The 25,438-nt window shown below is 39.5% G+C and overlaps 1 protein-coding gene across 2 annotated transcripts in view; it reads right to left on the bottom strand.

The window, feature by feature from the left end:
- Window positions 1-25,438, bottom strand: part of Garem1 (GRB2 associated regulator of MAPK1 subtype 1) — a 171,320-nt gene that overhangs the window by 21,687 nt on the left and 124,195 nt on the right. For both annotated transcript variants that reach the window (XM_090353278.1, XM_090353279.1), the window contains exons 3-4: window positions 19,326-19,456; window positions 1,671-2,843 (exon numbers count right to left, since the gene is read on the bottom strand). In XM_090353278.1, the coding sequence (XP_090209404.1) occupies window positions 1,671-2,843; window positions 19,326-19,456 (1,304 nt within the window). The remainder of the gene's footprint in view (window positions 1-1,670; window positions 2,844-19,325; window positions 19,457-25,438) is intronic.

The raw sequence follows: 25,438 nt of genomic DNA, 5'->3' as shown, positions 1-25,438 counted from the left end.
TGTATATAGAGATTCCCTTCTTGAATACTTGTTTGTTAAACAAGTCATTTGAAATATGATGTAAAAATCAATATTAATAAATTCTTTAATTAAAAAAATACAAAGCTAACTTTGTTTTCACTAAAGGTACCTAGTGCTTCCTAGAAGTGTCTCTTTACTTTTTTGGGGGAGGAAGGCAGGTAAGAAGTGCTCTTTCTATATCAGTCTGGGTGTGTTTAGACTTTAATTCTTCTCATATACTGAGATTCATGTACGATTTCTTAAAAAAAAGGCACATGTTGTCAAATACATGAAAAGAATTATATCTGATCCTTCTACTTTCTCCTTGCTTTATATATAATGACATGTAATGCTCAAACTGAGTAGCAAATGCTCAGAGTGGATATCACTAAAAAAACCCAAACCCATATCAAAACCAAGAGCCCTGTTCTCCTATTTGTACTGATGCCTTGCTTTCTGTGGGGCTGATGGGAACTAAACATAAAACTATATGCATTATAACCATAGGCTCCCCCACAGCTCCTGTACTGATTTTTTTTTTTTTGCCAGTCCTGGGCTTGAGCTCAGGGCCTGAGCACTATCCTTGGACTTTCTCAAGGCTAGAGCTCTATCACTTTAGCCTCAGCACCACTTCTGGCTTTTTTCTATGTATGTGGTATGAGGAATCGAACCTGGGTCTTCATGCTGGCTAGGCAAGCACTCTACCACTAGGCCAAACTCCCGGTCCCTGTACTGATCTTTTAACATGAAAATTTAATGGGAGATCCATCAACCTCTGACTGGCTAGTGTTTTGAGGTCTAAGCATGACAATATGGTACCTGGTTCTGTTGTGTGTGTGGGTGTGTGTGTGTGTGTGGGTGTTTGCACACGTGCGTGCACACATCCTCATGCTTTACCTCAGTGTAACTTGAGAGATACACTAAAGAGTTACAAGTGATGCGATGCTGCCTCAGTCCTCTCTGCTTTCACTCACATTCCACACTCCCTTTTCAGACATCCTTTTCAGACATCTAAGAATGACAATATTTACCTGTGACACACTAACCACCTGGTTTCCCTTGATTGCTCAATTTCCTTTACTTCCCTCATCCACTCACCATCAGTGATGAGGGTTGGTTTATCTCCAAACCATATTTCATAGCACCACATCTCCTTGGGCCTGTCACTGTTACTAGCTGTTACAGTCTAGGCATTGTCTCCAAATACTTGTTATAGCAATTACCTCTTTCTTGGCCCATTACTGTCTATTTCCTATAACCAGGGTTCTAGGAAGTAGCCAGTAAGGGTGGGCAGGTTTATTTGTTTACTTATTTAGTTTGTAAGTGATGGGGATTGAACCTAAGGTCTCCACTCTACCATTTGAGTTATGCTTCTAGACCAAAAGTCAGGTTTAAACATTTCTTAAGCTATCTCAGTTTTTCATCCAGCATTAACATTCTCTAACTCCTTAATTAGTAACCCAATAGCACTGCAATTTTATTCCAATTAAGCACATTTGTTCATTATGATAACCTTTTCTTTAAAAACACGAGTGGAGCTGTGGTGCGGCTCAAATGGTAGGCAGCCTAAAGGCCCTGAGTTCAAGCCCCAGTACTGTCCAAAAAACAGTACCGAGTGCTGAGCAGGGAGACAGAAAGCTTGATATAGGACTCAAAAGTGAACAACTTACGGCTTCAGATTTGGGAGGCACCGGAGGTGGAGGTAGGGCAATTTCTGAAGACTTCATTGTGGTTCCAAGAGTCCCAGGGACAGGAAGAGGAGAAGTCGTACATTTAGACCTGACAGAGCCCCTCAGTGGGTCGCATCTGCTTTTCTCACTCAGAGAGCGAGTGAGAGGCTGCCGGCTGGGCTTGCCTTCTTCCAGCCAAAGCTCTTCGTAAGGCAGTTCTGACTTTCCTTGGACACCCATGGACTCTTCACTAGCCTCTGGGAAAAGGTAGTCACTCCCACTGTCACCGGAGTCCTGATAGGGCAAGATGTCGTGAGGAAAGGGGGCCCATTCTCCCCCCAGGTCCCTGCAGCCATGGAGGTTCACCTCGCTGTTGCCATGGAGATTGTTGCCATATACACAGACAGAGAGGCGGTGGAAGGACTGGGTGAGCTCATCTCGGGCATAGCTAAGAGAATTGGGGACGTGGTTGTGGCTGGAGCACCGGCCCTTCTTGGGACTCTTGCAGTCCTCATTCCAGTCTGTTTTCACATCACGGACAGCCCGTGAATACTCATCAATGTCAAACTGCTCCTGGCAGATACCCAACCAGTGATGGACCAGGGTTTCAGGCCACAGCTCTCCCTTCACCAGGTGTTCAGGGAGGCTGAACTTAGGGACGGTCAAGTGCAGAGGAAAGTGCATGGGGAGGATCTTGTTGTTTCTCAACACACAGCAAACCACCACTGTCTTGGTCTGGATGTTCACAAACTTGTAGCGGTGGCCCTCCCGGATGAAGTGGAGGTCATAGGGGTTTCTGGGCGGAGGACTGGGCACCGTCACATTCACGGGGAGCCGGGTTTTCTCCACAATGTTGCGGATGGTGTGCTCACCCTCCTGCATCTGAAGTTCCAGGGGACTCCGGGTGCTGAATCTGCCCTTGCACTGGAATGGAAGGCTGATACTTTCATTGGTCCGGTGATTCATGCAAATGAGGCATGGCATTTTACCTTTTCCCAGCTTGCTGATGGAATTGAGCTTCCCTATCTTTTTGAAGATGGTGTTGAGGCGTGACTTTTCCTTGAAAGTCTTTGCATAAAGGATCTCTGCCTGCCCCATGAGAGTGAGTTCATCCCCAGTACACAGCGTGATGTTGTAAACCTCGGTGTCTTCATTGCATTCACCTGAAGCAACCTACGAATGTGACAAATCAAACTACAGGTTAGTTCCTTGAGTCTTTTCAAACACACAGGTAAAGAACTTCCTGTCAAGACTTGGACATATACACATACAGAGGAAAATGCTGTACTTTAATATGGACTTCTGATAAATACATCGGAGGGTGTGTCTGGCAAACTTGAACCCATTTGCCCTCATCCTTCCATACAAAAATCTCACCTCTAGGAGTTTACCTAAAGGCAATCTTTGAATATTATAGAACTATACAAACATGTTCATTGCAGCATGATTTGTCTTTGCACAATATCTGAAATGATCTAAGAGTCCAGAGAAGACCAACCGAATGAGCTCTAGTATATTACAGACAATGACCCACCACACACAAATCTTTCATGTCTTTTCCCTCACAGATGACCAGAGCCGTCAGAAGCAAGCAGTGAGTGAACTGACTGTTGTAGGCCAGGCACTGTAATGGCTGCAAGGGAGCAGAACTGGGTGACTATTCCAGGTCAGACAGAGACAGACGTCAGCTGGGAATTAGTACCAGTATCTTGTGCTGTCCTGAGAACTTCAGGGCTAAACGTGACAATGCTGCCACTGCTGAAGTTCCATCTGAGAAGGTGTAAGCAGGCCTCTGCTTTAGTTCCATTGCTTTCGTAGAATCTATGGAGCTGTCAATCAACCAGCTGCTGCTTTCAGGATTATGAGAGCAGTCATACTGACAGCTGTGACCACTTTAAACACTTCACAGCTGCTAAGGAGACTCTAATCAGCCGCTGCCACCTGGGAGAGACTCCAGTCCAGCCAAAGAATACCACAGCTGCCATGGCCACCACAGAAGCCACTGCTTCAGTTCCAGGCAACATCACTTCCACAGCTGCCGTGTCAAGAGACTGTTTCAGTCATGACCACTCTAGACACCGTTGATGACTTCAGATGATACTGCATCCCCTGATGCACAGGTTCAGTTGACTTTCAGATGCCTCCTGCCCATGACAGCGGGATCAGGTTGGCTAGTCTAGTCTAAGTTATGCTAGTCTTTATTATGCAAAAAGTACAGTTAGTATACTAAAATATGTGTGCATGCTCTGCAAGTAAGCTATATAGGTCAACAATTCTCTCACCTCCCCAGGGTGACCTCCTTCCCATATACTGTTGTCAGTTTGTGTTGCAGACTAGGCCCCAATGAAGCCTCACTTGTGTAGTTCCTTAATCATGAGTAGATGGAGCTATACTGGCAACAAGAAAAATAGCAATTCCTGCTAGCCTCCTCCACATCCAGCAGCTAGAAGGGAACTGATGAGTTCCAGAGAGTAGATGGTTGGAGAGACTGAAGAACTAACACTGTGAACAACTGCAGAAGTGCTTGGCAGGTGAGAAGCAATGGAGACGTGAAGGATTGTGGAAGGTGAAAAAATATGAAGAGAGAATAGCTGTAGAGAACTGGCCCCAGCCACAAGAAGAGCTCTAAAGAGTCAGTTTGAGTTGAGCAGCCACCAAAGGCAGCTGACAGAACTATTAGCACTCGCAGCTTGTGCTGGGTGGTTGGCACTCAAAGCTCGGAGTCCTTGGCAATTATGGGAGCTGCTGCATATGAACAAGGCAAAAGAACTTTTAGCGGATAGACTACTAAATGCATTCAACAAATTGATATGAAATTACATGATACACTACATGGATAAAAGCAAAATGCAAAGTTTGTAAAGTATTATATATTTCTTTAAGAAAAAAAGGGAAATTAGTGCACGTATTTTCTAGTTATTCTTGTGAAAAAAGGAACAGAATTAGCCAGGAAACAATGGAGTTGGTTACTTATAGCAGGTAGGGGATGGAGGAACCAAGTAAAAGTACCATGAACGAAAATGGAATCTCTCTGAGTTTACCATGGTACAGAGCGTTCCTTTTAGGATTATGTGAATGTTCTACATGTACAAAGAATTAAGTCAGTAAGATTTAAAAACAAACCACTTGGAATGCAAATAGAAATGTATAAACCCAACTGTATGCCAAATTAGTAAAATAACCACTTTGAGTAGAGACACAACTACTCTGGAATGCTGCTCCAGACTACATATTGTCAAAACTACCTTAAAACTGCCTTTGACTATATAATGCTAGTAGCAGGGAGGGGGTATGGATGGGTGGATATTGATAAATCTTTTTGTTTCCTTTACTAAATCTTTTTAAGAGAGGTAGAACGCATGTGAGTCAGCTTATTCAGGACTGAGCTAATGAGGGAATATGTTGATGTGTTGAACATTATAGAGTTTTTGCTGGGGAAGGAGAGACAGAAATATGGGATAGGGCCGGGTGCTGGTGGCTCATAACTGTAATCCTAGCTACTCAGGAGGCTGAGATCTGAGGATCATGGTTTAAAGCCAGCCTGGACACAAAACACTGTGAGACTCTTATCTCCAAATAAGCACCAGAAAACTGAAAGCCCAGGCCCAGAGTTCAAGCCTCATGACAAAAAGAAAAAAAAATAAAGAAACATGGGATGGCCTAAGCCAGGATAAGTAGGAGCAAGATAGAACTCCTTGAGGACTGATTTAGAATTAGAGATTTTTAAACAATTCACATACATATTCTCTCTCTCTCTCTCTCTCTCTCTCTCTCTCTCTCTCTCTCTCTCTCTCTCTCTCTCTTTCTCTCGCAGACAGACACACACACACCTGCACACCTACCCACACCCATAATCACTCCCCCACATATATATTAGAAGCTAAAGCTCCCTGTTCCCCAAACCATTTTCTAGTAAAAGAAGCTAGAGTTCCTTGAAGAAATGACCAATTCTAGGGCTGGCCCAGAAGAGGTACCATATAAGCTTGGAACATTCGATTGTGCCAGAGACTAAAACATTTGGAAGACAATAAGTATGTGTGAAAAGGACACAGGAGCCTGCCTGAGTTGGGTCCCACTAAAAGCCCCTGGGACCACTTTGTGAATAACAATAAATATACCATGTAAATCATAATCTAATAAAATAAAAACTGACAAGTCTATACTGACAGCAAAAAAAAGTAAAAAAAGAACAAATGAAGAAAATGAATGGTGGAAAACAATATGGAGGAGTGGTGAGACTGAATCAGAAAAATCTGTTTTGCAGCTATCGTGTAAAGATTGGTTTATAGAAGATCATCAGTGAATGCTGAATGAATCGAGTTTGATGAAGAAACTAAGCTATATGCATAGACTTAGGTGTCTTCCCTTGGAATGTAAAGAAACATGGGATGGCCTAAACCAGGATAAGTAGGAGCAAGACAGTACTCTGAGGACTGATTTAGAATTGGAGATTTTTAAATAATTCACATATATATATATATATATATATTCTCTCTCTCCCTCCCTCCCTCCCTCCCCCTCCCCCCCCCCTCCAAGCTGAGATTCATCCCTGACTTTACCATTAAGTGACTGCATAATGTTTTATTTATTTTGTTCTGTTGGTCAAGTGAATGTATATGTGAACAAGGGTTTACTGGGCTTGGCACACAGTAAGTGTCCAATAAATGATAGCCAATATGACTATCATTTTTTATTAAAAATAAAACATTTTACTTTGTGCAATTCAGTTTTATAGTATTTTTTACATTGCTGCCTTTTCACATTGACTTCTAGGTTTCTACTACTATTTTAAAGCCCAAACCACTACTTAGCATTATCCTTCTCTATGCTTTGAAGAGTAGCTCAAAGTTTTAAATTTACTGTTATCCAAAAAACAAAACAAACAACAACAACAACAAAACCTTAGTATCAGAATACAGCCTGAAATAACATTACAGAAGTATCCCAATGGAAATAAGCATATACAAATCATTCAAAACATACCAGTTTAGAAGAAACAAGCCTGAAAAACTGCTATACTTCTTTCTATTGCGACTTAGTAAAAACCTAGTAGTTCTCCCAGCTGAGAGTCATGAGCGTGGCTGCACACGAGTGTGTGTGTGTGCACACACTAGAAATAAACTATTTCCATGAGTTTACAGGGAACCAAATAGTGTCTTTCAAATTCAAAGGAATAACATAGCATTATTTGTTTCTAATCCATTAAATAGATACTACAAGTTTTCTTAATTTGCCTTTATAAACACTATTCTCTACAAGGATGAAATGATTGCTGTAGAAGAAGTATTGCACATAAAGGAACTGAAGAGAATGACAGTCAGCTTTTGATACATACAGCAGACAGTCTGTGCACAGATTAAACAGATCAAAGTAATCCTTGCTAAATGTCAGTATCTGAGTATATTCAACGGCTTTGCTACATTTCTGTCTGTGTGTATTTAGTAAGTTACTCCCACGCAATATATAAAAATGCATAACATATGTGAATAGAATCTGTAAGTCTGTCTTCAACTCTGATGTCATCATTAATGCTGGCTATCAGCCCTACATAAATTATGAGACTAATGTACTGACCAATTTTGTGGTCATTGTCAGTGACAGATGAAGAATCTTATAAATACATGTTCTTCGTTTGGCAGTTCAGCCAGTCTCCTTGGATTTCTACAGATGTGATTTATTTACATAATTTCTTTCACTTTTTTTTTTAAATAGCAAAAGAAACAATGTGTTCCATCTAAGTGCTTTGGTATGTGTGCCTGGTTAACATTTCCAGTTTCATACTTCCTGAGAGGAAGTAATTCAAAGTGTGTTATCTAAACAACTCTAATAGGTCTAATCCAGGAAACAATCAGGGTTTTTAGCGTTCATAATACCACTTAGAATTAATGCCCCAGAGTCAAGAAACATTTTAAAACACTAGTAAGTTTTTACATTCATGTATATGCACAGTACATACACACACACACATACTGATTGTGTTGGTAACAGACAATGTATTCTCAAATTGTTATAAAATGACTAAACAACAAGTTAAAATTCTAACTCTTAAGGTATAAGCAAGATGGAACGGATTGACAGTCAACAGACAATGATTTCATTAATATATTATGTCCTACAAAATTCAAGTTTTACAACTCTATCATCTGGAAAATGGCAGAAATGAGGGGGAAAGCATTCTACAAAGTTAAGATAAATGTCAATGGGTCTGTGTGTTTTTTATTTTTATTTTTTATTATTAAAGGATTTATTACATCATATTTCAAATGACAAGTTTAACAAACAAGTGTTCAAGAAGGGAATTTTTATATACAATCACTGGGACTTAGTTTTTAGAACTTAATCCAAATTAAGCTAAGGGTTTGTATGTCACAGAAACATTAATTTATGAAATAAAACATTATGTCTATAGAGTCATAGGTTTTTATGTCTATAGTTATGTTTATATTTCCATTACCATATCCATAGCATTGGGTATGCACATATTGAGTCTTTGCTCTTGTACTCTTTGGATTTAATAGCCACATATTAAGGATGCCATGCACCCTTTGTTCCTTAGATCTTGACTTGTCTCACTCAGCATGATTCGCTCTAGATTCATCCACTTCCCTGAGAATGCCATTATTTTATCTTGTCTATTGGCTATGTAGAATTCCATTGTATATATATATACCACATTTTCTGTATCCATTCATCTGCAGTAGGGTATCTGGATTGTTTCCATCTCCTGGCTATTGTGAATAATGCAGAGATGAACATAGCTGAGCAGGTGTCCTTATCATATCTTGGGTTATGATGTTCAGGGTAGATGCCCAGAAGTGGTATGGCGGGATCGTAGGGAAGGTCTATTTTCAGTTCTTTAAGAAACCTCCACACTAGGACCGGGAGTTTGGCCTAGTGGTTAAAGTGCTTGCCTAGCATGCATGAAGACCCGGGTTCGATTCCTTGGTACCACATACATACAAAAAAGCCGGAAGTGGTGCTGAGGCTCAAGTGGTAGAGCTCTAGCCTTGAGAAAGTCCAAGAACAGTGCTCAGGCCCTGAGCTCAAGCCCAGGACTGGCAAAAAAAAAAAAAAAAAAAAAAAAAGAAAGAAACCTCCACACTGCTTTCCTAGAGTGGCTGAACTAGTCTACATTCCCACCAGCACTGCAGTAGGGTTTTATTTTTTATTTATTTATTTCATTTTTTATTTTTTGCCAGTCCTGGGCTTGAGCTCAGGGCCTGAGCACTGTCCTTGGACTTTCTCAAGGCTAGAGCTCTACCACTTGAGCCTCAGCACCACTTCTGGCTTTTTTCTATATATGTGGTACCGAGGTATCGAACCCGGGCCTTCCTGCATGCTAGGCAAGCACTCTACCAGTAGGCAAAACTCCCAGCCCCGTGTGTGCTTTTTAAAGTAGGAAAATAGGACAAGGCTGACAATACAAGGTCAATGATTTAATCTGTGACAAGTACAGCAGAAGGTTTGCCAATTGACATTTTTCAGAACAGGCCTCAAAATCCCAGATGACAAAAAATGTACTGAGCACTAAAAAACAATTAACCCTACAACTGTGCCCAATTTATCATGCTAGAGAATGTTGATAATAAAATGGCATCTGACTCATCCGAAGTGAATGATACATTTTTTAAACTGAAAAACAAAAATAAAAGTTGGCTGCACCTTAAATTCATTTAATCTTCATCTTAAAAGTTACTTTTTACATTTGACAAAACTCTGCACAGTCATCAATATTTCCTGACCTTTCTGGAATAGAGCCAAGCAAAAAAGCAGTAAAGTAGAAGGACTCTGAGAAGCCCAAAGAAGGGATGTAGCTGACATGAGGGTTTGCACCTAGTCCTTAACTTAGTTTACTTGCTCCAAGTCTGCCTAAAACTCTATGAAACGTGGATTCCAATTTCGAATCCATGACAAAACAGAATTGGAAATAGAAACTGCAAAGAGGAATTGTTATGGCAAGTATTCTAATAGATGTAGGAGGCAACAAAGAATCAGGAAAACTTAAATGAGACCATGAAACACTAATAAAGGTACATCATTGTTCCATACAAAGGCAAATGTTGTATACATCTCAAGAGATGCTCAGTGTCAATGTGGCAATGAATTATAGAACAGGAAATGGCATTAAGTTCAAATTTTGTTCAAGAATTCTCTCTAAATGGTAGGAAAGTTCAATAAGAAGAAACTGAAAGGAAATTATAGTCATTTTTATGAATAACTTTGTTAGAATTCAGAGCAACCCACCAAAGCTGGTTGTTCCAGAAAGGAAATTTCTGGAGGAAATGATCCCTTATCTATTTTGGAAAAAAAGGGAAAACAGTCTCCCTGATATTATTATAAACTTAAACACAAGGAGAGATTTCTTTTAGCTATCAAGTCAGAATCTTGGGGACTGGAATGGTGATCAGGACTGAACTATAATCATAAGGCCTCCAATTCATTTCACTAATACAATTTTGCCTTACTTTTACAGGATAGTCTAATGCCTATAGAATAAGATCTACTAATAAGATGCTTCAAATTTTAAGGGAAACATGATGAGAAAGATAGTAGAATATAAACAGTTACAGTAAGAACAGAATCACAAGCATCCCCACACTTTCTCATTAATGTATTTTCAAAATTCTGCTTAGTTTCCTCTGTTAAAATGAGTAAAGAAAGTAAAATGACATGTTTAATTTAACTACTGTATCTATGGAAATATGACTGATTGGCAAAAGTGGCAAGTCTTTCATTTACTCAGTGTTTTCTTGAGATGGAAATCTTAAAAGGAGTATTTAATACATTAATATATAAAGGCTTCTTCAAATCTATGAGTTGTGAAAAACTGGTGGATTTTTAATAAGTTGAAAGCCTTGGAGGAAAATCAACATTCAGCATCAGGTTCCATTAATTAGTGAAACTTTAATTTGACTGAATCTTCAGACACTTATTTATTCTGCAATGTATTTTAGTCACTTATCTCTAACAGTGATTCAAGTAACAGTGATTTAAATATTCAAGTCTAGCCTTGCTTCTTTACTAATATAGTTAAAACTTTAATACATTATAGGGGTATTTTTGAAAGAGTTCACTTTGACCCATAATATCTAATTAAAATGCTCTATAATGATGATGAGGAGACAGATATCATGGGCCTGGGTATCGTTCTTTAGATTTTTCTCTCAAGGCTGGTGCTCTACTACTTGGACCACAGCTTCACTGTGGCTTTTTGCTAGTTAACTGGAGATAAAAGTCTCATAGATTTTCCTCACCAGGCTAGCTTAGAACCTCTATTCTCAATTTTAGTCCCCCAAGGGAACTAGCATTAGCTACACCCTTGAGCCACTGGTACCTGGCAGGATTCCACTTTTTAAATGCTAGCACCCACCATTCTGTGGTATAAAGTATCAGTTTCACGTGTAATGTTCACAAAAGAATCCAAATCCTTTGTATCAAACTATATGTGTTTTAGGAAATACAAAAGACAGGAAAATTTTGGCTGCATGTTAAGCTATCTATGCACATTAATTATTGACTATATTTATCTAGATTAAAAAAAATTCAGACAAGCCAGGCGCAGTGGCTCATGCCTATAAATCCTAGCTACATAGGAGGCTGTGATCTGAGGATCAAGGTTCAAAGCCAGCCCAGGCACAAAAGGATCTGAGACTCATCTCCAATTAGCCTCCAGAAAACGGGAAGTGGGGCTTAGCTCAAGGGTAGGGTAGTAGCCTTGAGCTGAAGAGCTCAGGGAGAAAGCCCAGGCCCATGGGTAGGGCCTTGGCCTTGAGCTGAAGAACTGAAGAGCTCAGGGACAGACCCCCCCCCCAAAAAAAAGGCATCTTTGAATATATACATCCACAATAGAATGCCATTCAACCTTAAGAAAAAGGGAAATGTTATCATTTGCAGTAACATGGGCAAACCTGGGAGATACTATGTAAAGAAAACAAACTGGCCACAGAAAGACAAATATTGTATGTTCTCACTTACATGAGGTATTAAACACACACACACACACACACACACACACACACACACGGGTAGAAAATAGAATGGATGGTTCCCAAAAGGTGGAGAGTGAGAGAATGGGGAGATGTTTGCCCAAGGAGACAATGTTCTAGTCAGACAGATGTACTATCCCCTGAATACTTCAAATGATGGATATATTCATTAGCTTCATTGAATCATTCCACACTGTATTCATATGCATCATTCTCTATCACACAGATACATAGATAATTACAATTTCTCAATATTCAAAAGGGGAGACACCTCTGAAATCCTTCTCCCCTCCCCATCAGCATCTCTATTGCTAGGCAATGACACCCTGTCACAGCAGATGTCATATGCTGCAGTAATTAGGTGCTGATCTGCAGGTGGCTCAGCTTCTACCTAGACTGACAGAGGCAGTGACTGTCCTCCAAACTTGTTTCTGAGTGGGTCATTTTGCCTAGTTGAGGCAATGCAAACTTGTTATTTTGCCTCTGGGGGAATCTCTGCAGGAACAGCTGAAAGCAAGGCCCTCACTGGCTATAAACTAAAATAGTAACATTACAGATTCCAGCCTGGAGGATTTGGGCTGTTTCAGACTCCAGAGTAGTAATTTCAATGTATAAAGCTTTGGAGGGAGAGCAGCAAAGACAAGATGCCAAATCAAAATTGCCTCTTCTTCCCTCTTTCTTTCTACAGTGTCACAGTGAGGGCAGACCTTGCATTAAAAATTACTGGTTAGTCATTACTTTGGTGTTTGAAAACCCACTCAACATCACTGGGCCGTGTTTGAAAGGCTGAACATGTTTAAATGAATTTATTAACTATGACTATAGTATGTATAAAGAGAGGAGATATTTTGGAACAATGATAAAACCTGCTTCTATGAACCAAGTTCTCAATATTAAAAGTTAAGTGAAATAATAATGTAGTGGAAATGTTTTATAAATATGAATCTATTTGGTAAGATTTTCTTACAGGGTCAGAAAGTAAGACATATGGCTCTGTTGAAACTTGGAAGCTCTGCTGATGTGAAGCAGAACCAGACAATATGTAATCAAATGGCAGTGTTCCAGCACACTTTATAATAATAGGTGGCCTAGCCACAGGCCACAGTTTTCTAGCTCCCATTCAAAGGACTCAGGTGCATTATTTCATTTAATTCTGACAACAAATCTTAAGATTATTTACCCCCATTTTGTAAGGGAAGACATTAAGGGCTTAGGAGGCCATGTGGCATGCTCACGGGAATAGTCCGTGTCTGGATCTGGGGCTGAACTCAGCTCTATGTCTAGAGTCTGAACCATGATACCATCTCAAAGATGTTTAGGTCACCATGGCTTTGTTTAAAGAAAGAAGAATGGCCTGAAAAGGGTCGATATGGTAGTTTTTATTATTAAAAGCCAAAGGGCCAATTCCTCAAAAGACTAAACATAGAGCAATTCCACTCCTTGGCATTTACCTAAACGTCCAGAAACAAGGACATACTAAAGCCACTACTGCAACCATGTTCACTGCAGTACTATTTAACATAGCAAAGATATGGAACCAAACCAGATGCCCCTCAGTAGACAACTGGATCAAGAAGATGTGGTACCTATACACAATGGAATTCTATGATGCCATCAGAAAGAATGACATCATCCCATTTGTAAGGAAATGGAAAGACTTGAAAAAATAATATTAAGTGAAGTAAGCCAGACCCAAAGGAACATAGGCTCAATGGTTTCCTTAATTTGTAATAATTAGTACACATCTAGGACTCTCCTAGCAGAGGATTACAATAGCTCAAAACCTAGGTACATAAGGTCATATAAGATGACTGAATGAAAGGATCTCAGGGTCGGGAGTTTGGCCTAGTGGTAGAGTGCTTGCCTAGCATGCATGAAGACCTGGGCTAGATTCCTCAGTGGTGCTATGGCTCAAGTGACAGAGCCCTTGTCTTGAGGAAAAAGCCCAAGGACAGTGCCCAGGCCTGAGTATTAAAAAAAAAAAATTTCTAGGATATGGAAACAAGAGCTTTATCTTGTGTGATTTTTGTTTTTAATGTATTATGCTATTTCTCTTCTCTTTTGTTGCCCTTTGGTTAATCTCATATTGTTACTGTATCTGGCTTTGTTACCTCGAATATTGTATATACGTTTATTTGAAATAGGAAAGGGAAGGGGGAAAACAATTTGATTAGGAGGGGGTGGGGGGATGTAAATGGGGACAAAAACATGTGAAGGGGTATCAATGTGTGAGAAGTAATGTACCTACTACCTGGCAAATTTAACTGCAACCCCTCTATAAATTACCCCAATGATTAAAAAAAAAAAAAAAAAGGACTAAACCTTCACTTGGAATGGCCAATTCAGAAAGAGGACATCTTTTTTTTTTTTTCTTTCTTTCTTTCTTAAATTTTTTTTTTTTTTTAAATTTTGTGGGTCATGGGGCTTCAACTCCGTCTGGGCGCTGTCCCTGAGCTCTTCAGCTCAAGGCTACCACCCTACCCTTGAGCCAAGTCCCACTTCCCATTTTCTAGAGGTTAATTGGAGATAAGAGTCTCAGGTCCTTCTGTGCCTTGGCTGGCTTTGAATCTTGATCCTCAGATCTCAGCCTTCTGAGTAGCTAGGATTCCAGGGGTGAGCCACCATGCCCTGCAAGAGGATATCTTTTGAGTTTGGAAATAAATATAATAATAGAGATGGTGTTGAAAATACAAATGAGTAGCAGAGTCTCAGCCTTGAGCAAAAAAGCTAAAGGAGAGTGCCCAGGACCTACTATTGCCCTCAAAACCAATACCACACAAACAAAAAAGTAAGTGCTAAGACAGGAAAAGCCTACAATAGTTAAAAAATGAGCAGAAAAGCAACTAAACAACACCAAAGTTCTCACCATGTTCCTAAAAAAAGGAACAACAACAAAAAACCAGATGGATAAAGATTTTTTTTTTTAAAGCAGGGGGGGAGGAAAAGGAGGACAAAAACATGAGAAGGGATATCAGTGTTTGAGAAGTAATGCATCCACTACCTGAAGAATGTAACTGTAACCCCTCTATACATTATCCCAACAATAAAACACATTTTTTTTAAAGCAATGCAACAGAGGCAGTTGATTGCTGTTCTAAAAACAAGGTAAGCTCTTAGTTTTGAGATACTAGATAAAACACATACAAATGATCAGCAGAATCATGAAGACTGATTTTCATAACTATCTTGCCTCCTATTCTTTTTTTTAATTAAAAAAATTTTTTTTTGGTGTGTCATGGGGCTTGAACTCTGGGGCCTGGGCGCTGTCCCTGAGCTCTTCAGCTCAAGACTACTGTCCTAGCCCTGGGCCTGGGAGTTATCCCTGAACTCTTCAGCTCAAGGCTATTGCTCTACCCCAGAGCCACAGCCTCAACTTTCCCGTTTACTAGTGATTAATTGGAGATAAGAGTCTCACAGACTTTAGTGCCCTGGCTGGCTTTGAATTGTGATCCTTAGATCTCAGCCTCTTGAATAGCTAGGATTACAGGCGTGAGCCACCACGCCCGGCTCCTCTTTCCTATTCTTGTGTGGATTTACATGTGTCATATAATATTTCCAATTCTATGGCTCAGTGTTACCCATTAATCTGAGTCACACTTCATTATATCTAGGCTAATCTGGGTTACATGCACCTGGTAGAACAGCACATGTGATACACTGTACATCAATGTAGCCTGCATCAATGAGGCCACACCTCCTCGAAGAAACAAGATGGTGGAGAAATCTTGTTTCAATTTTACCTTAACACAACTTTCTTTTACAAAAACTGTCTCTTTTCCCCTCTTTCTTTCTAGAGTGTCACAATGAGGACAAATCTTGCATTACAACTTACTGGCTTGTCATTACTTTGGTGGTAGAAAACCCATGTGTGGGATTAGCTTTTTTTTCCAGGCCTTGGTATTGATTATTTCCTTTGGATCAAAGCTACCAATGACTTTCATTTTGCTAAATTTGATGTTAGTTTTGAGACTGTATCTCATTTGGTTACTAAATAACATTACAATTTTTTAAATTGTCTAGGTAATGTACAGAGGGGTAGTTGCACATATAAGGTGATGAGGATATTTCTTGTTGAACATTGTTACCCCCCTTGCCTTTTCTTCCCCTTTAAATGGCATTTGATACAGCTATTACTGCTTAAAATCTGGCTTCTAGGATACTTGCTGCCCTCCTATCTCATTGCAGGGTCCCTGATGAAGAAATGTTCCAAGTCTCAATTCTCAGCTCTCTTAAGGAAGGAGGGGATCACTTATTTATTTTTTGTCTAATTTCCCTGCTAGACTGCTGCTTCCTTGAAAATATTTCATACTTACTTAGACTGCAACAATGTTGGGTATGTAGTAGGCGCTCAAAATATACTTGATGATTAAATATCTAATGCGCATAAATTCATTTTAGACAATCAATCATTGATGTTTCAAATTCTTATTGCAATTCATTTAATTTTGAACCTATGAATACACAGGTTATTGTGTATATGAACATGTACTTAGGAATATTTATTTCAAAGAATGAGGGCTGCAATTCACTAGTAAGTTCAATCTGCAATGGTGGGCCCTATAGGTCTAATTTATGCTTTGCAAGTAGAAGGAACAAAGTAATATTTTCAAGGAGATTTGAAAGTTTTACAAACAAACAAACATGTTTCCTGGTAACCAGCCACAATGGTCAACTGACAGTGCTGTTCTTCATTTTTTTTTCTTCTCTGGAGAAAGTAGTAACCAACCATGCCATTTTTTTTTTTATAAAAACAACTCAGCTCTTGCACAGCCCCTATAATCATGTCTACTTTTAATTAAAGAAGACCATAACTTTCAACATTAACTTTGGCTCAGGTAGTATATAGACAAACCTTTCTGTAGCTCTCATCTGTTTCTTTACTTATTTGGGTTGTTATTTACTAAGCATGCAAACTTTTGTATATTTAATTGTTGCTTGAGTAGAAATGAGTCATGACTTAATGACTGATGCAGCTGGATCTGATGGCTCTTATTTGTTAAGATATAGACTGAAAGTATTAAATATTTATGTTTGCACAACCTGGATGTTATAAATTCAGTTTCATATTATATACATTATAATGAATAAACTCATACAAGGTATTCTATGTAGTAAATCCACTTTATCAAAATGTATGAGTTCCAGTATAATATTTTAAACTTCTGTTGAGTTAATGCAAAAATGTTTGAAAATCTGATAGAAGCATCTTTCTGAAACACTGCACATGGAAGTGGAGGTATGGCTCTTGTGGTAGAACACTAGCCTCAAGTGAAATAGTTAAGCTAGCCAGGCAAGAGTGGCTAATACCAGTAAACATAGCCCCAGGAGGTTAAGATCTGACAATTGTAGTTTGAAGCCAGCCCAAGCAGACTGTCCATGAAACTCTTAGCTCCAAGTGACAACCAAGGAGCCAGAAGTAAAACTGTGACTCAAGTGGAAGAACACTAGCCTTGAGCAAAAAAAGCTCAGGGGTAGAGCCGAGTCCCTGAGATTGAGCCCTGGGACTGGCATGTGTATGCACATATGTACAAACACACACACACACACACACACACACACGCGGTGTTCAGAAAGTAAAAATAAACACTGTACATGAATAATATGGAATACTGAATCTTAATAATAGAAGAAGTCTTAAGTCATACAATGTTTGACTTTTCTTCATTTATTAGCAGATGAAAAATTTTAAGAACAATTTACAAGTATTAACTCTCTTTTCTAAACAACATTTTTCAGTAGGATACTTTAAATATTTTAAGTTTTTAGGGAAGACTTAAATCATATTTAGATGCTAATAGAATTAGCCTTCCTGGGATGAGGAATATATAGCCCAGTAGTAAAGTATTGCTTTATTATAATTGGGGCCCTAGATTTGATTCCAATGCCATAAGGGGGGAAAATGCACAAAATAAGAAAACAAAACACAGTTGTTGTTTTTTTTAATTTTTGTGGTGGGGCTTCACTTAGAGATTGGCTCTGTCTCTGAGCTCTTTTGCTCAAGACTACTGCTCTACCACTTTGAGCCACAGCCTCACTTCCTATTTTGTGATGGTTAATTGGAGATAAAATTCTCATGGGCTGGCTTTGAACTGCAATCCTCAGATTTCAGCTTCCTAAGTAGCTAGGAATACAGGTGTGAGTCACCAGAGCCCAGCTAGAAAACACAGTTATGGTATGAATCAATGAATCTGGAATTTAAACATGAAGAACATGTTTTCACATACTTTCAATATAAAGGAAAAAGGGCTGTCTTGATGACTTATATACTGAGATACTGGAGGACTTAAAAATAATATAGATTTCTTTTTTTTTTTTTTTTGCCAGTTCTGGGCTTGAGCTCAGGGCCTGAGCACTGTCCTTGGACTTTCTCAAGGCTAGAGCTCTACCACTTGAGCCTCAGCACCACATCTGGCTTTTTTTTCTATGTATGTGGTACCGAGGAATCGAACCCGGGTCTTCATGCATGCTAGGCAAGCACTTTAACCACTAGGCCAAACTCCCGGCCCCTAGATTTCTTTTCATATAAGTGAAATTTACCTAGCAAAACATTTTACAATAAGACTAAACAAAGTAGGCTACTACTGCTGTTATTTCGGAACTGGAAGGAAGAATGACAACTCAGCCACTATAGTAAGGCAGGACCTCTTTTCCAATCAGGAGGCTGCCTGGGCATTCCTCCCTTTCCTGAAGAGTGGGGGTACAGTGACTCACCCACAAAGACACTGGTGCATTCTTAAGCCAAGAAACTATGTAGTATGCTGTTCACATAGATTTCTAAGAAACAGGAATCCTGCCCCCCAAATCAAGGAATTTTCAGAGGACTTAACTTAGTTGGACTTCCTGTAGAAAAGAGGTTAGATAGGAAACCCTTTCAATGTGAACATTGTGTAAAATGTTTGAGAGTAATTGTGAGTGTTGATGTAGGAGATGTGTGGGCAACAGGACTGAACCTCGCTAGTGGTACTGCTTCATCAGCAAATCTGGTCAAAGGAGCTCCTTCACCATATTAAAGGGGAATGCACTGTTCCTTTAAGGATGCAAAACAAAGGAAGCACAGCAAACACTACGTGTCTTTTCTCTGGATAAGATTCTGTTTATCAGTTTTGTCGGCATATATTGAGTATAGTCCACAAAGAATGGAATGAATACTGCTGATCTCAGAACAATCTCCACAGGCTCCTTGTTTTCCCTTTTTAAACTTTTAATGTATTTGTTCATCATGAGCAGAACACCAGTCTCGCAGAAAAGCCAGTCAAACAAACGCTAAACATTAGGAAATGAAGTCCAAATTAAAAAAAGAAAGGTCTTCTCAGGTTAATGGAGGAAGTCTGGATGTGACAAACTATATTATATGCGTACATGAAAATGCTTAATGAAACCTATTATTTGGTAAAATTAATACAGGGTAATCAAAATGAACATAAAATGTCCTTGATCTGTCCTAGCAATTTTATTTTTGAACTTATATTCTAATAAAACATAATGCTAATGAATACAGAATGTAATTAGGAGTCTGGTCAGCTCTATTATATATGCAGCTTTAGCTGCTGATATTAATTAGCTCACTGGGGAAATGGAACCCGGAACAACGCAGATAGGTGCTTGCTATGCACATACAGACTTGAAAGTTATTTTAGTGAAAGTAAATATTTGGTTCTTCAAGAGCTACCTTCACGTTGAATGTTATTTCCTCCATGACGTATACGCGTTCAGGAAATGCTTTAGCCACCTCCTCCACACTGTTGAAGTATTGCACTGGCTCTTTTATATCTCGGTCTTGTTCCAGCAGTTTGAATTGTCCTAGAACACATGATAAGCGGAAGAGATGTAAGATATTTATGCTGGACAGCTGTCACCGTGGTGACAGCATCTTCTTTCATTACACCAACTCATTTTTGTCAAAGAACTTCATTTATCATTAAAAAAGGAGAATTATCTTGACAGAATGGTTAAGCTAGAGCATACATACATACATATGTATATATATACACACACACACATATATACACACACACCAGACTGAAAAACAAATATATACATATACATTTTTTTTTTCTGTTTCCTTTCAGGGTTTATGGTCAAAGGTCTAAAATGGTTTATGTGTTTATTTGATCTCAAAGAGAAAGCTTCTTGTTGTTGTTGTTCTTCCTCCTCCTCCGCCTCCATTTCCTCCTTCTCCTTCTTCTCCTTTTTCCATTCCTGGGGTTGAACTCAGGGCTTGGGCACTGTCCTTGGGCTTTCTCAAGGCTAGAGCCCTAGCACTCGAGCCACACACCACATCTGGCTTTTTCTATGTATGTGGTACCGAGGAATCGAACCTGGGTCTTTGTGCATGCTAGGCAAGCATTCTTCCACTAGGGCTAAATTCCTGAGCCCAATTTTTTTTTTTAACAGAAAATTACCTTGTCATTTAGTTGTACTGGAACACATATAACATTTTAAAATTCAAGGGCCAGTATTCTGGAAGAAATATTTATTTTTTTTAAACAGCCCTGAGCCTCAGGGCCGGAGCACTGTCCACTTCCAGCTTTTTTATGTATGTGGTACCAAGGAATCGAACCCAGGTCTTTGTGCAGGCTAGGCAAGCCCTCTATCACTAGGCTAAACTCCCGGCCCCCCATAACTAGGTTTTTAAGTCAGTATTTAAAATATAATAAAATAAGGACAAGGGATGTGGCTTAGCAAGAGAGTACTTGCCTAGTTTGCACATAGTTCTAGGTTTGACCCCTAGTACCACAGTAAGACTGGCAAAACAAACAAACAAACAAACAACACAGAAGAAAATAATATTGTGGACTCCTGGCTTTCACAGAATTCAAACTCTTGGTGTCAGTTATCCATGAAAAACAATAAAAGCTCATGAGCTGTCTGAGTGTGAAGGGTGAAAGTGCAGAGGCTCAAATGTGTGGAGGGGCTAGGCTGTGGGAGGAGCCTGGTTACAAAGACTAAGCCCTATCAGCCACAGGGCACCTAAGGCTCCCTGTGGCTTCCTTTTATTGAAATCCATGCCAGGAAATACACTGTTGTGGTATGTACAATTTGGGGGAATTTGTAAAGAATGCTGAATGTATTCCTAAACACATCAAGCACCTATTATGCTGTTTGCATGTTTTCAATATTAATGCTGCTGCTGCTGCAGTCTAGAGGAGTTGTTTTCAGTTTAACATAAAAGACCATATGTAATCAAGCCAAGGGCACAGTGTAGTTACTCTGTTAGTAGGTATTTTCTGCATTTTGTTTACATTCTAACACTTGAGAAGCTCAGAAGCAAAATAAAGAAGATGATGATGATTTCTGAGATTGTGTCTGTGTCAGGAAGAAACAGGGAAACTTTCACTATGTACAATACATTAAGCACCTCTAGATAGAGGCATTATGCTAAATTCACCAATGAAAAGGATAGGCAGAAACCCTTGTCTTTGTGAAAGTTACATTTGAGTCAGAGACAGAGGGTAAATGGAATAAAAGGGGTTACAGGATGTGAAGGGAGTAAGACATGCTATTGAACGCAGGGCAGAGGGAGGCAATGGTGTGGGCAGAATGGCCACAAGACAAAGCTGAGCTAGTGACCTTGGGTGTGGGTAAAGGACAGAGATGCTGGTAGAGAACTAGAGTGGAGTTCTTAGAATTCTAGACAAAGGCCGGAGCCTGTGCAGTGACCCTCGGGCAGGTGAGTGCCTGCCTGGCATACTGCCAGTGTGACTGGAATAGGGTGGAAAACAGGCAAGAGAGAAGAGAAAGAATGTCAAGAGACAGGGTGATTTTACCAACAAAGTTTACTATAGCTGCCATGTTGGGTGATTGTTAAATGCAGAGACATTAGAAAGTTCCTGTAATCTTTAAGTAGGAGACAGCAGGGGGTTGTAAATGGTGAGACATGTTAAGCACCTGGCTTGAGTAACCAAGGGAGCAAAACTGCCATAAACTGAGCTGGGCTGGTTTAGAGAGTAAATGGAGAACTAGAAATCAGTTTGGACATGTATCTATTGGACATGCAACACAATGAAAGCATCTATGGATATATAAATGAGAAGTCAGGAGAAAAGTCTAGTGGGAAATAACAAACTCATCTGTCACCCACCTGCAGACGATATTTAAAGCCATGGCACTTTAATGATGATGACCACGGTTTTGAGTAGAAATAGGAAAGAATTCTAAGGTAAAAGTTTCAGGATACTAAGGAAGACTAGCCAGGACCAGTCAGAAGCAAACCAAGAGAGGATACATCCTGGGAGCCAGGAAGCCTGAGATTGAGAGCAATGCTGAATTCTGCTATGGGGCAGTGAGATCAGAACTGTGTGAAATTTAACTGGGAGCTTGAGAAGAGGGGTGGATGGACCAAATGCCTGAACAGAACTAAATTCTGTTCAGATGATGTTTAGGCAGCACTGGTGGAGAGAGAAGGGACATGTAGTAGGCTCTGAAGATGAGTTCAATCCTCAATACAGAAAAAAAGTCTGTATATGAGCAATCTACAAGAATGACTGGCGCTATACTATTGAGTAGGCAGAGGGGATGCATTTGCCATGGTAATGGTGGCTTCCAGACAGAAGCACAGACAGTCCATCTGTAGCTACACCAGGAATTGTATAATGTGGTAGGAACTCACAGAATCTCTCCTTTATTGTTTAAATTTTTCTGGAACAAAGTTACTGGTTGAGATAAGGTTGAGAGAGGCCTCAGAGGACTAAGGAAAGAGATGGTCAAACACTCAGTGATAGGGAGTAGTATCACAAGACTGATAGGATGCATTAAGTTCTTACTTAGGGTTGATGGTTTTGAATTAAGAGTGAAACCAGAAAGTATGACCTTCTTTTTTCCCAAACAAGGTCAGATACACAGAGGCTGGCACAAAGTAAAGATTTGGATCTGTCCAATACTGTGAGCATGAGACGTGAGAAGAATGCAAAGGAGCCAGGATGTGAGTATTGGAGTGAATATGCTGCCTCTCCATGGGCCCTAAGCTGGCAAAGAGGGATATAAGATTTTAAGTGGGAAGGAAGAGAAACAGTAGAAGAAGATTGGTATCAGTGGGTAGTCAGCTCTGATGGGGATTATGTTTTCTTTACTTTGGAGGGACTTAGTTTAAAAGCCACAGACGAAGAGCCAAGACCCTTAAAATCATTATCATGTTACCAGTAACCACAAAGAATACTTTCCAGGGGCCAATCCAAAGACCAGGTTAGATAAACACAAAAGTGTCCTTCAACATTAAACAGATGATCCTTCAGCATTACAAGAGGGTTTGTCAGGGGGTAAAAGATAAAATTTATAGGTTCACTTGGTGAGATCTCTAGAACCATCCTAAAGAGACTCAATATTTATGCCAACATTTCTGACTATGTGTAATTGTAATTTTTATTTTCTAATTTGTTAAATATGGAATTTTACTTTTCAAACCTGAATACAACTCAAGCCATTTATTATAAAACCAGCTACAGTTTTATGAAAAACTGCCCATGATATTAACTGTTGAGGATTCTAAATAAGTTCACTCTACTTAAACTTTGTGACAAATTTGTTAGAAAAAAATTCCTAACATAAAAGATGAGTACATTTACCAAATATTAAATGGCAGATGCTAAAACTGCTGAATATGCTCCTCCCCACATTAAAATAAAAAGAATGTGGGTCTTGGTGGCTCATGCCTGTAAACTTAGCTTCTCAGGAGGTTGAGATCTGAGGACTGTGGTTGAAACTAGCCTGACTAGAAAAGTTATGAGACTCCTATCTTCAATTAATCAGGAAAGTGCCTGAAGTGGAGGTGTAACTCAAGTGGGTAGAACACCAGCTTTGAGCAGAAAAAAATAAAAAAAATTAAACAAGAGCAACAGGCTCTGAGCTGAAGCCTCACTACACACACACACCCTATATAGGTAAAAAGAAGTAGTGCACTAGTGTCCTGGTGGCTCATGCCTATAATCCTAGCTACTCAGGAGGCTGAAATCCTGAGGAGTTCAGTTCAAGGCGAGCCTATGCAACACAAAGTTACCTAAAATTAATTACTTAAATTTCTTTTTTTTTTTTTTTCTGCCAGTCCTGGGGCTTAACTCAGGGCCTGAGCACTGTCTTTGGGCTTTCTCAAGGCTAGAGCACTTGAGCCACAGCACCATTTCTGGCTTTTTTTTTTTTCTGTGTATGTGGTACCTAGGAATCAAACCCAGGTCTTTGTGCATGCTAAGCAAGCACTCTACCACTAGGCTTAACTCCTGGCCTAATTACTTAAAATTTCTTACATTACCAGTGACTTTAAAATCTAAATAGGTAACACATTACATATCTTCTTAATGTAGTCAGGTCATATACAGTACCCCATGTGGCTTCTTATGGCAGAATTTAAACTTCTTCTGTATATATTTTAGGCTTGATGGGCTAACTGGCTTCTGGTGTTCAAAACCAGCCTCAGACAGCATGTAAAGGAATGACAGCAGCCAGGCTCAAGTATTGTTATGTACAAAACAGATGGCAGATCAGAGGTGGCCCTCAGTCCAGTTTGCTGACCTCTGTTGCATAAACTGGAAAGTACAAATCAGGCTAGTGGCAAAACAAGATATCAGAAGTAAAAATGATAGGTCCATTTACTCCACATGAATAAAATAGCCACACTAGGGACTCTTGTGAGGTTCCTGAAGCCAATTCTAAGCTGCCCTTGATGATTTTTAGAACAGTTTTCTCTTAAAAACATATCTAAACATCAACAAGTACATGATGCAAAAGCAGGCTTACAGTATGAGAACAATGCAAATGATCAGACAACACAAATGCTGATATTTTCTCAACCATGCTTTCCAGGAGAAAATTTATAAGAACTTTTATTTAGCTTTTATTCTTTAAGAACAAATGTGACATTCCTTAGTTAGTCAACTTTGGTTGATGTACTCTGGGAAAGATACTGACTGTGGCATTAGTAAATTCTCTGTGACTGCTGTGGCTTGGAAATTGGAACTTGCTAGAGGCTGGCCTTAGAGACTGTATGAGTTAAGAACCAGTCCCTTGCCAAAAGTGAAATCAATTTACACAACACATATTCCCACAACCCTCACGCAGAGGAACTAATTTTTTAACAGACCATTTCATGAATAACAGAGCCTTTTGTGCCACCAAATAAAAACATTTGAAGCTTGTGGAAACATCTGTTCTAAGATGTTACTGTCAAACTCTGTTCTTGGAGAGGGAGGAAGCTGCATTGTTTTTCGACAGCTTTGATGATTTCATAAAACTTCTTCATGGGAGAGCAGGTCCATCTGCTGGGTCCTGAAACTCCCAGAAACAAAGCCAAGATTCCTGATTACAATTTAAGTAACTTTAAGGTATTATGTAGAAAGCAAAGATTCATGCTGTATTTATGTTATGTCTAAAACTTGATTTCATAACTAATATGCTGATAAGGAATGACATCTGGAATATATTCATTATTTTGGTCTCAGAGATAAAGTTACCACTGGATGATATGTCAAGCATAGCCAAAAGCACAAGCAACAAGTATGATGCTAAGGGATTGTCCTAATAACGCCTCTCTTCTTACTTAGTGGGAAAGATCTTGTGTCCAAAATGAAAATGGAACCAAATTTTGCTAATTAAGGAGAGAGAAGCAATGTAACAGGAAGAGTTTGGTTGAGGTAATGGGGTGCAGGTCTGTCAAGTTTGCTCTTGGACCAGGAATTTTGATCACTACTCAGTGGGAAATCTACTGCTGCAGAAACCAATGAGGAGGGAATTCTCTGTGATTTGTGCTCCACTGGTCCACATTACTGCTGGCAATGAGCATGGCCTGTGGTAAAT

The sequence above is a fragment of the Megascapheus bottae genome, chromosome 19 (genome assembly GCF_031878675.1).
Source record: "Megascapheus bottae isolate mThoBot1 chromosome 19, mThoBot2.hap1, whole genome shotgun sequence".
In the NCBI taxonomy this organism is placed as follows: domain Eukaryota; kingdom Metazoa; phylum Chordata; class Mammalia; order Rodentia; family Geomyidae; genus Megascapheus; species Megascapheus bottae.
The sequence above is the reverse complement of the archived record's forward strand: the minus strand, read 5'-3'. Positions and strand labels throughout refer to the sequence as shown.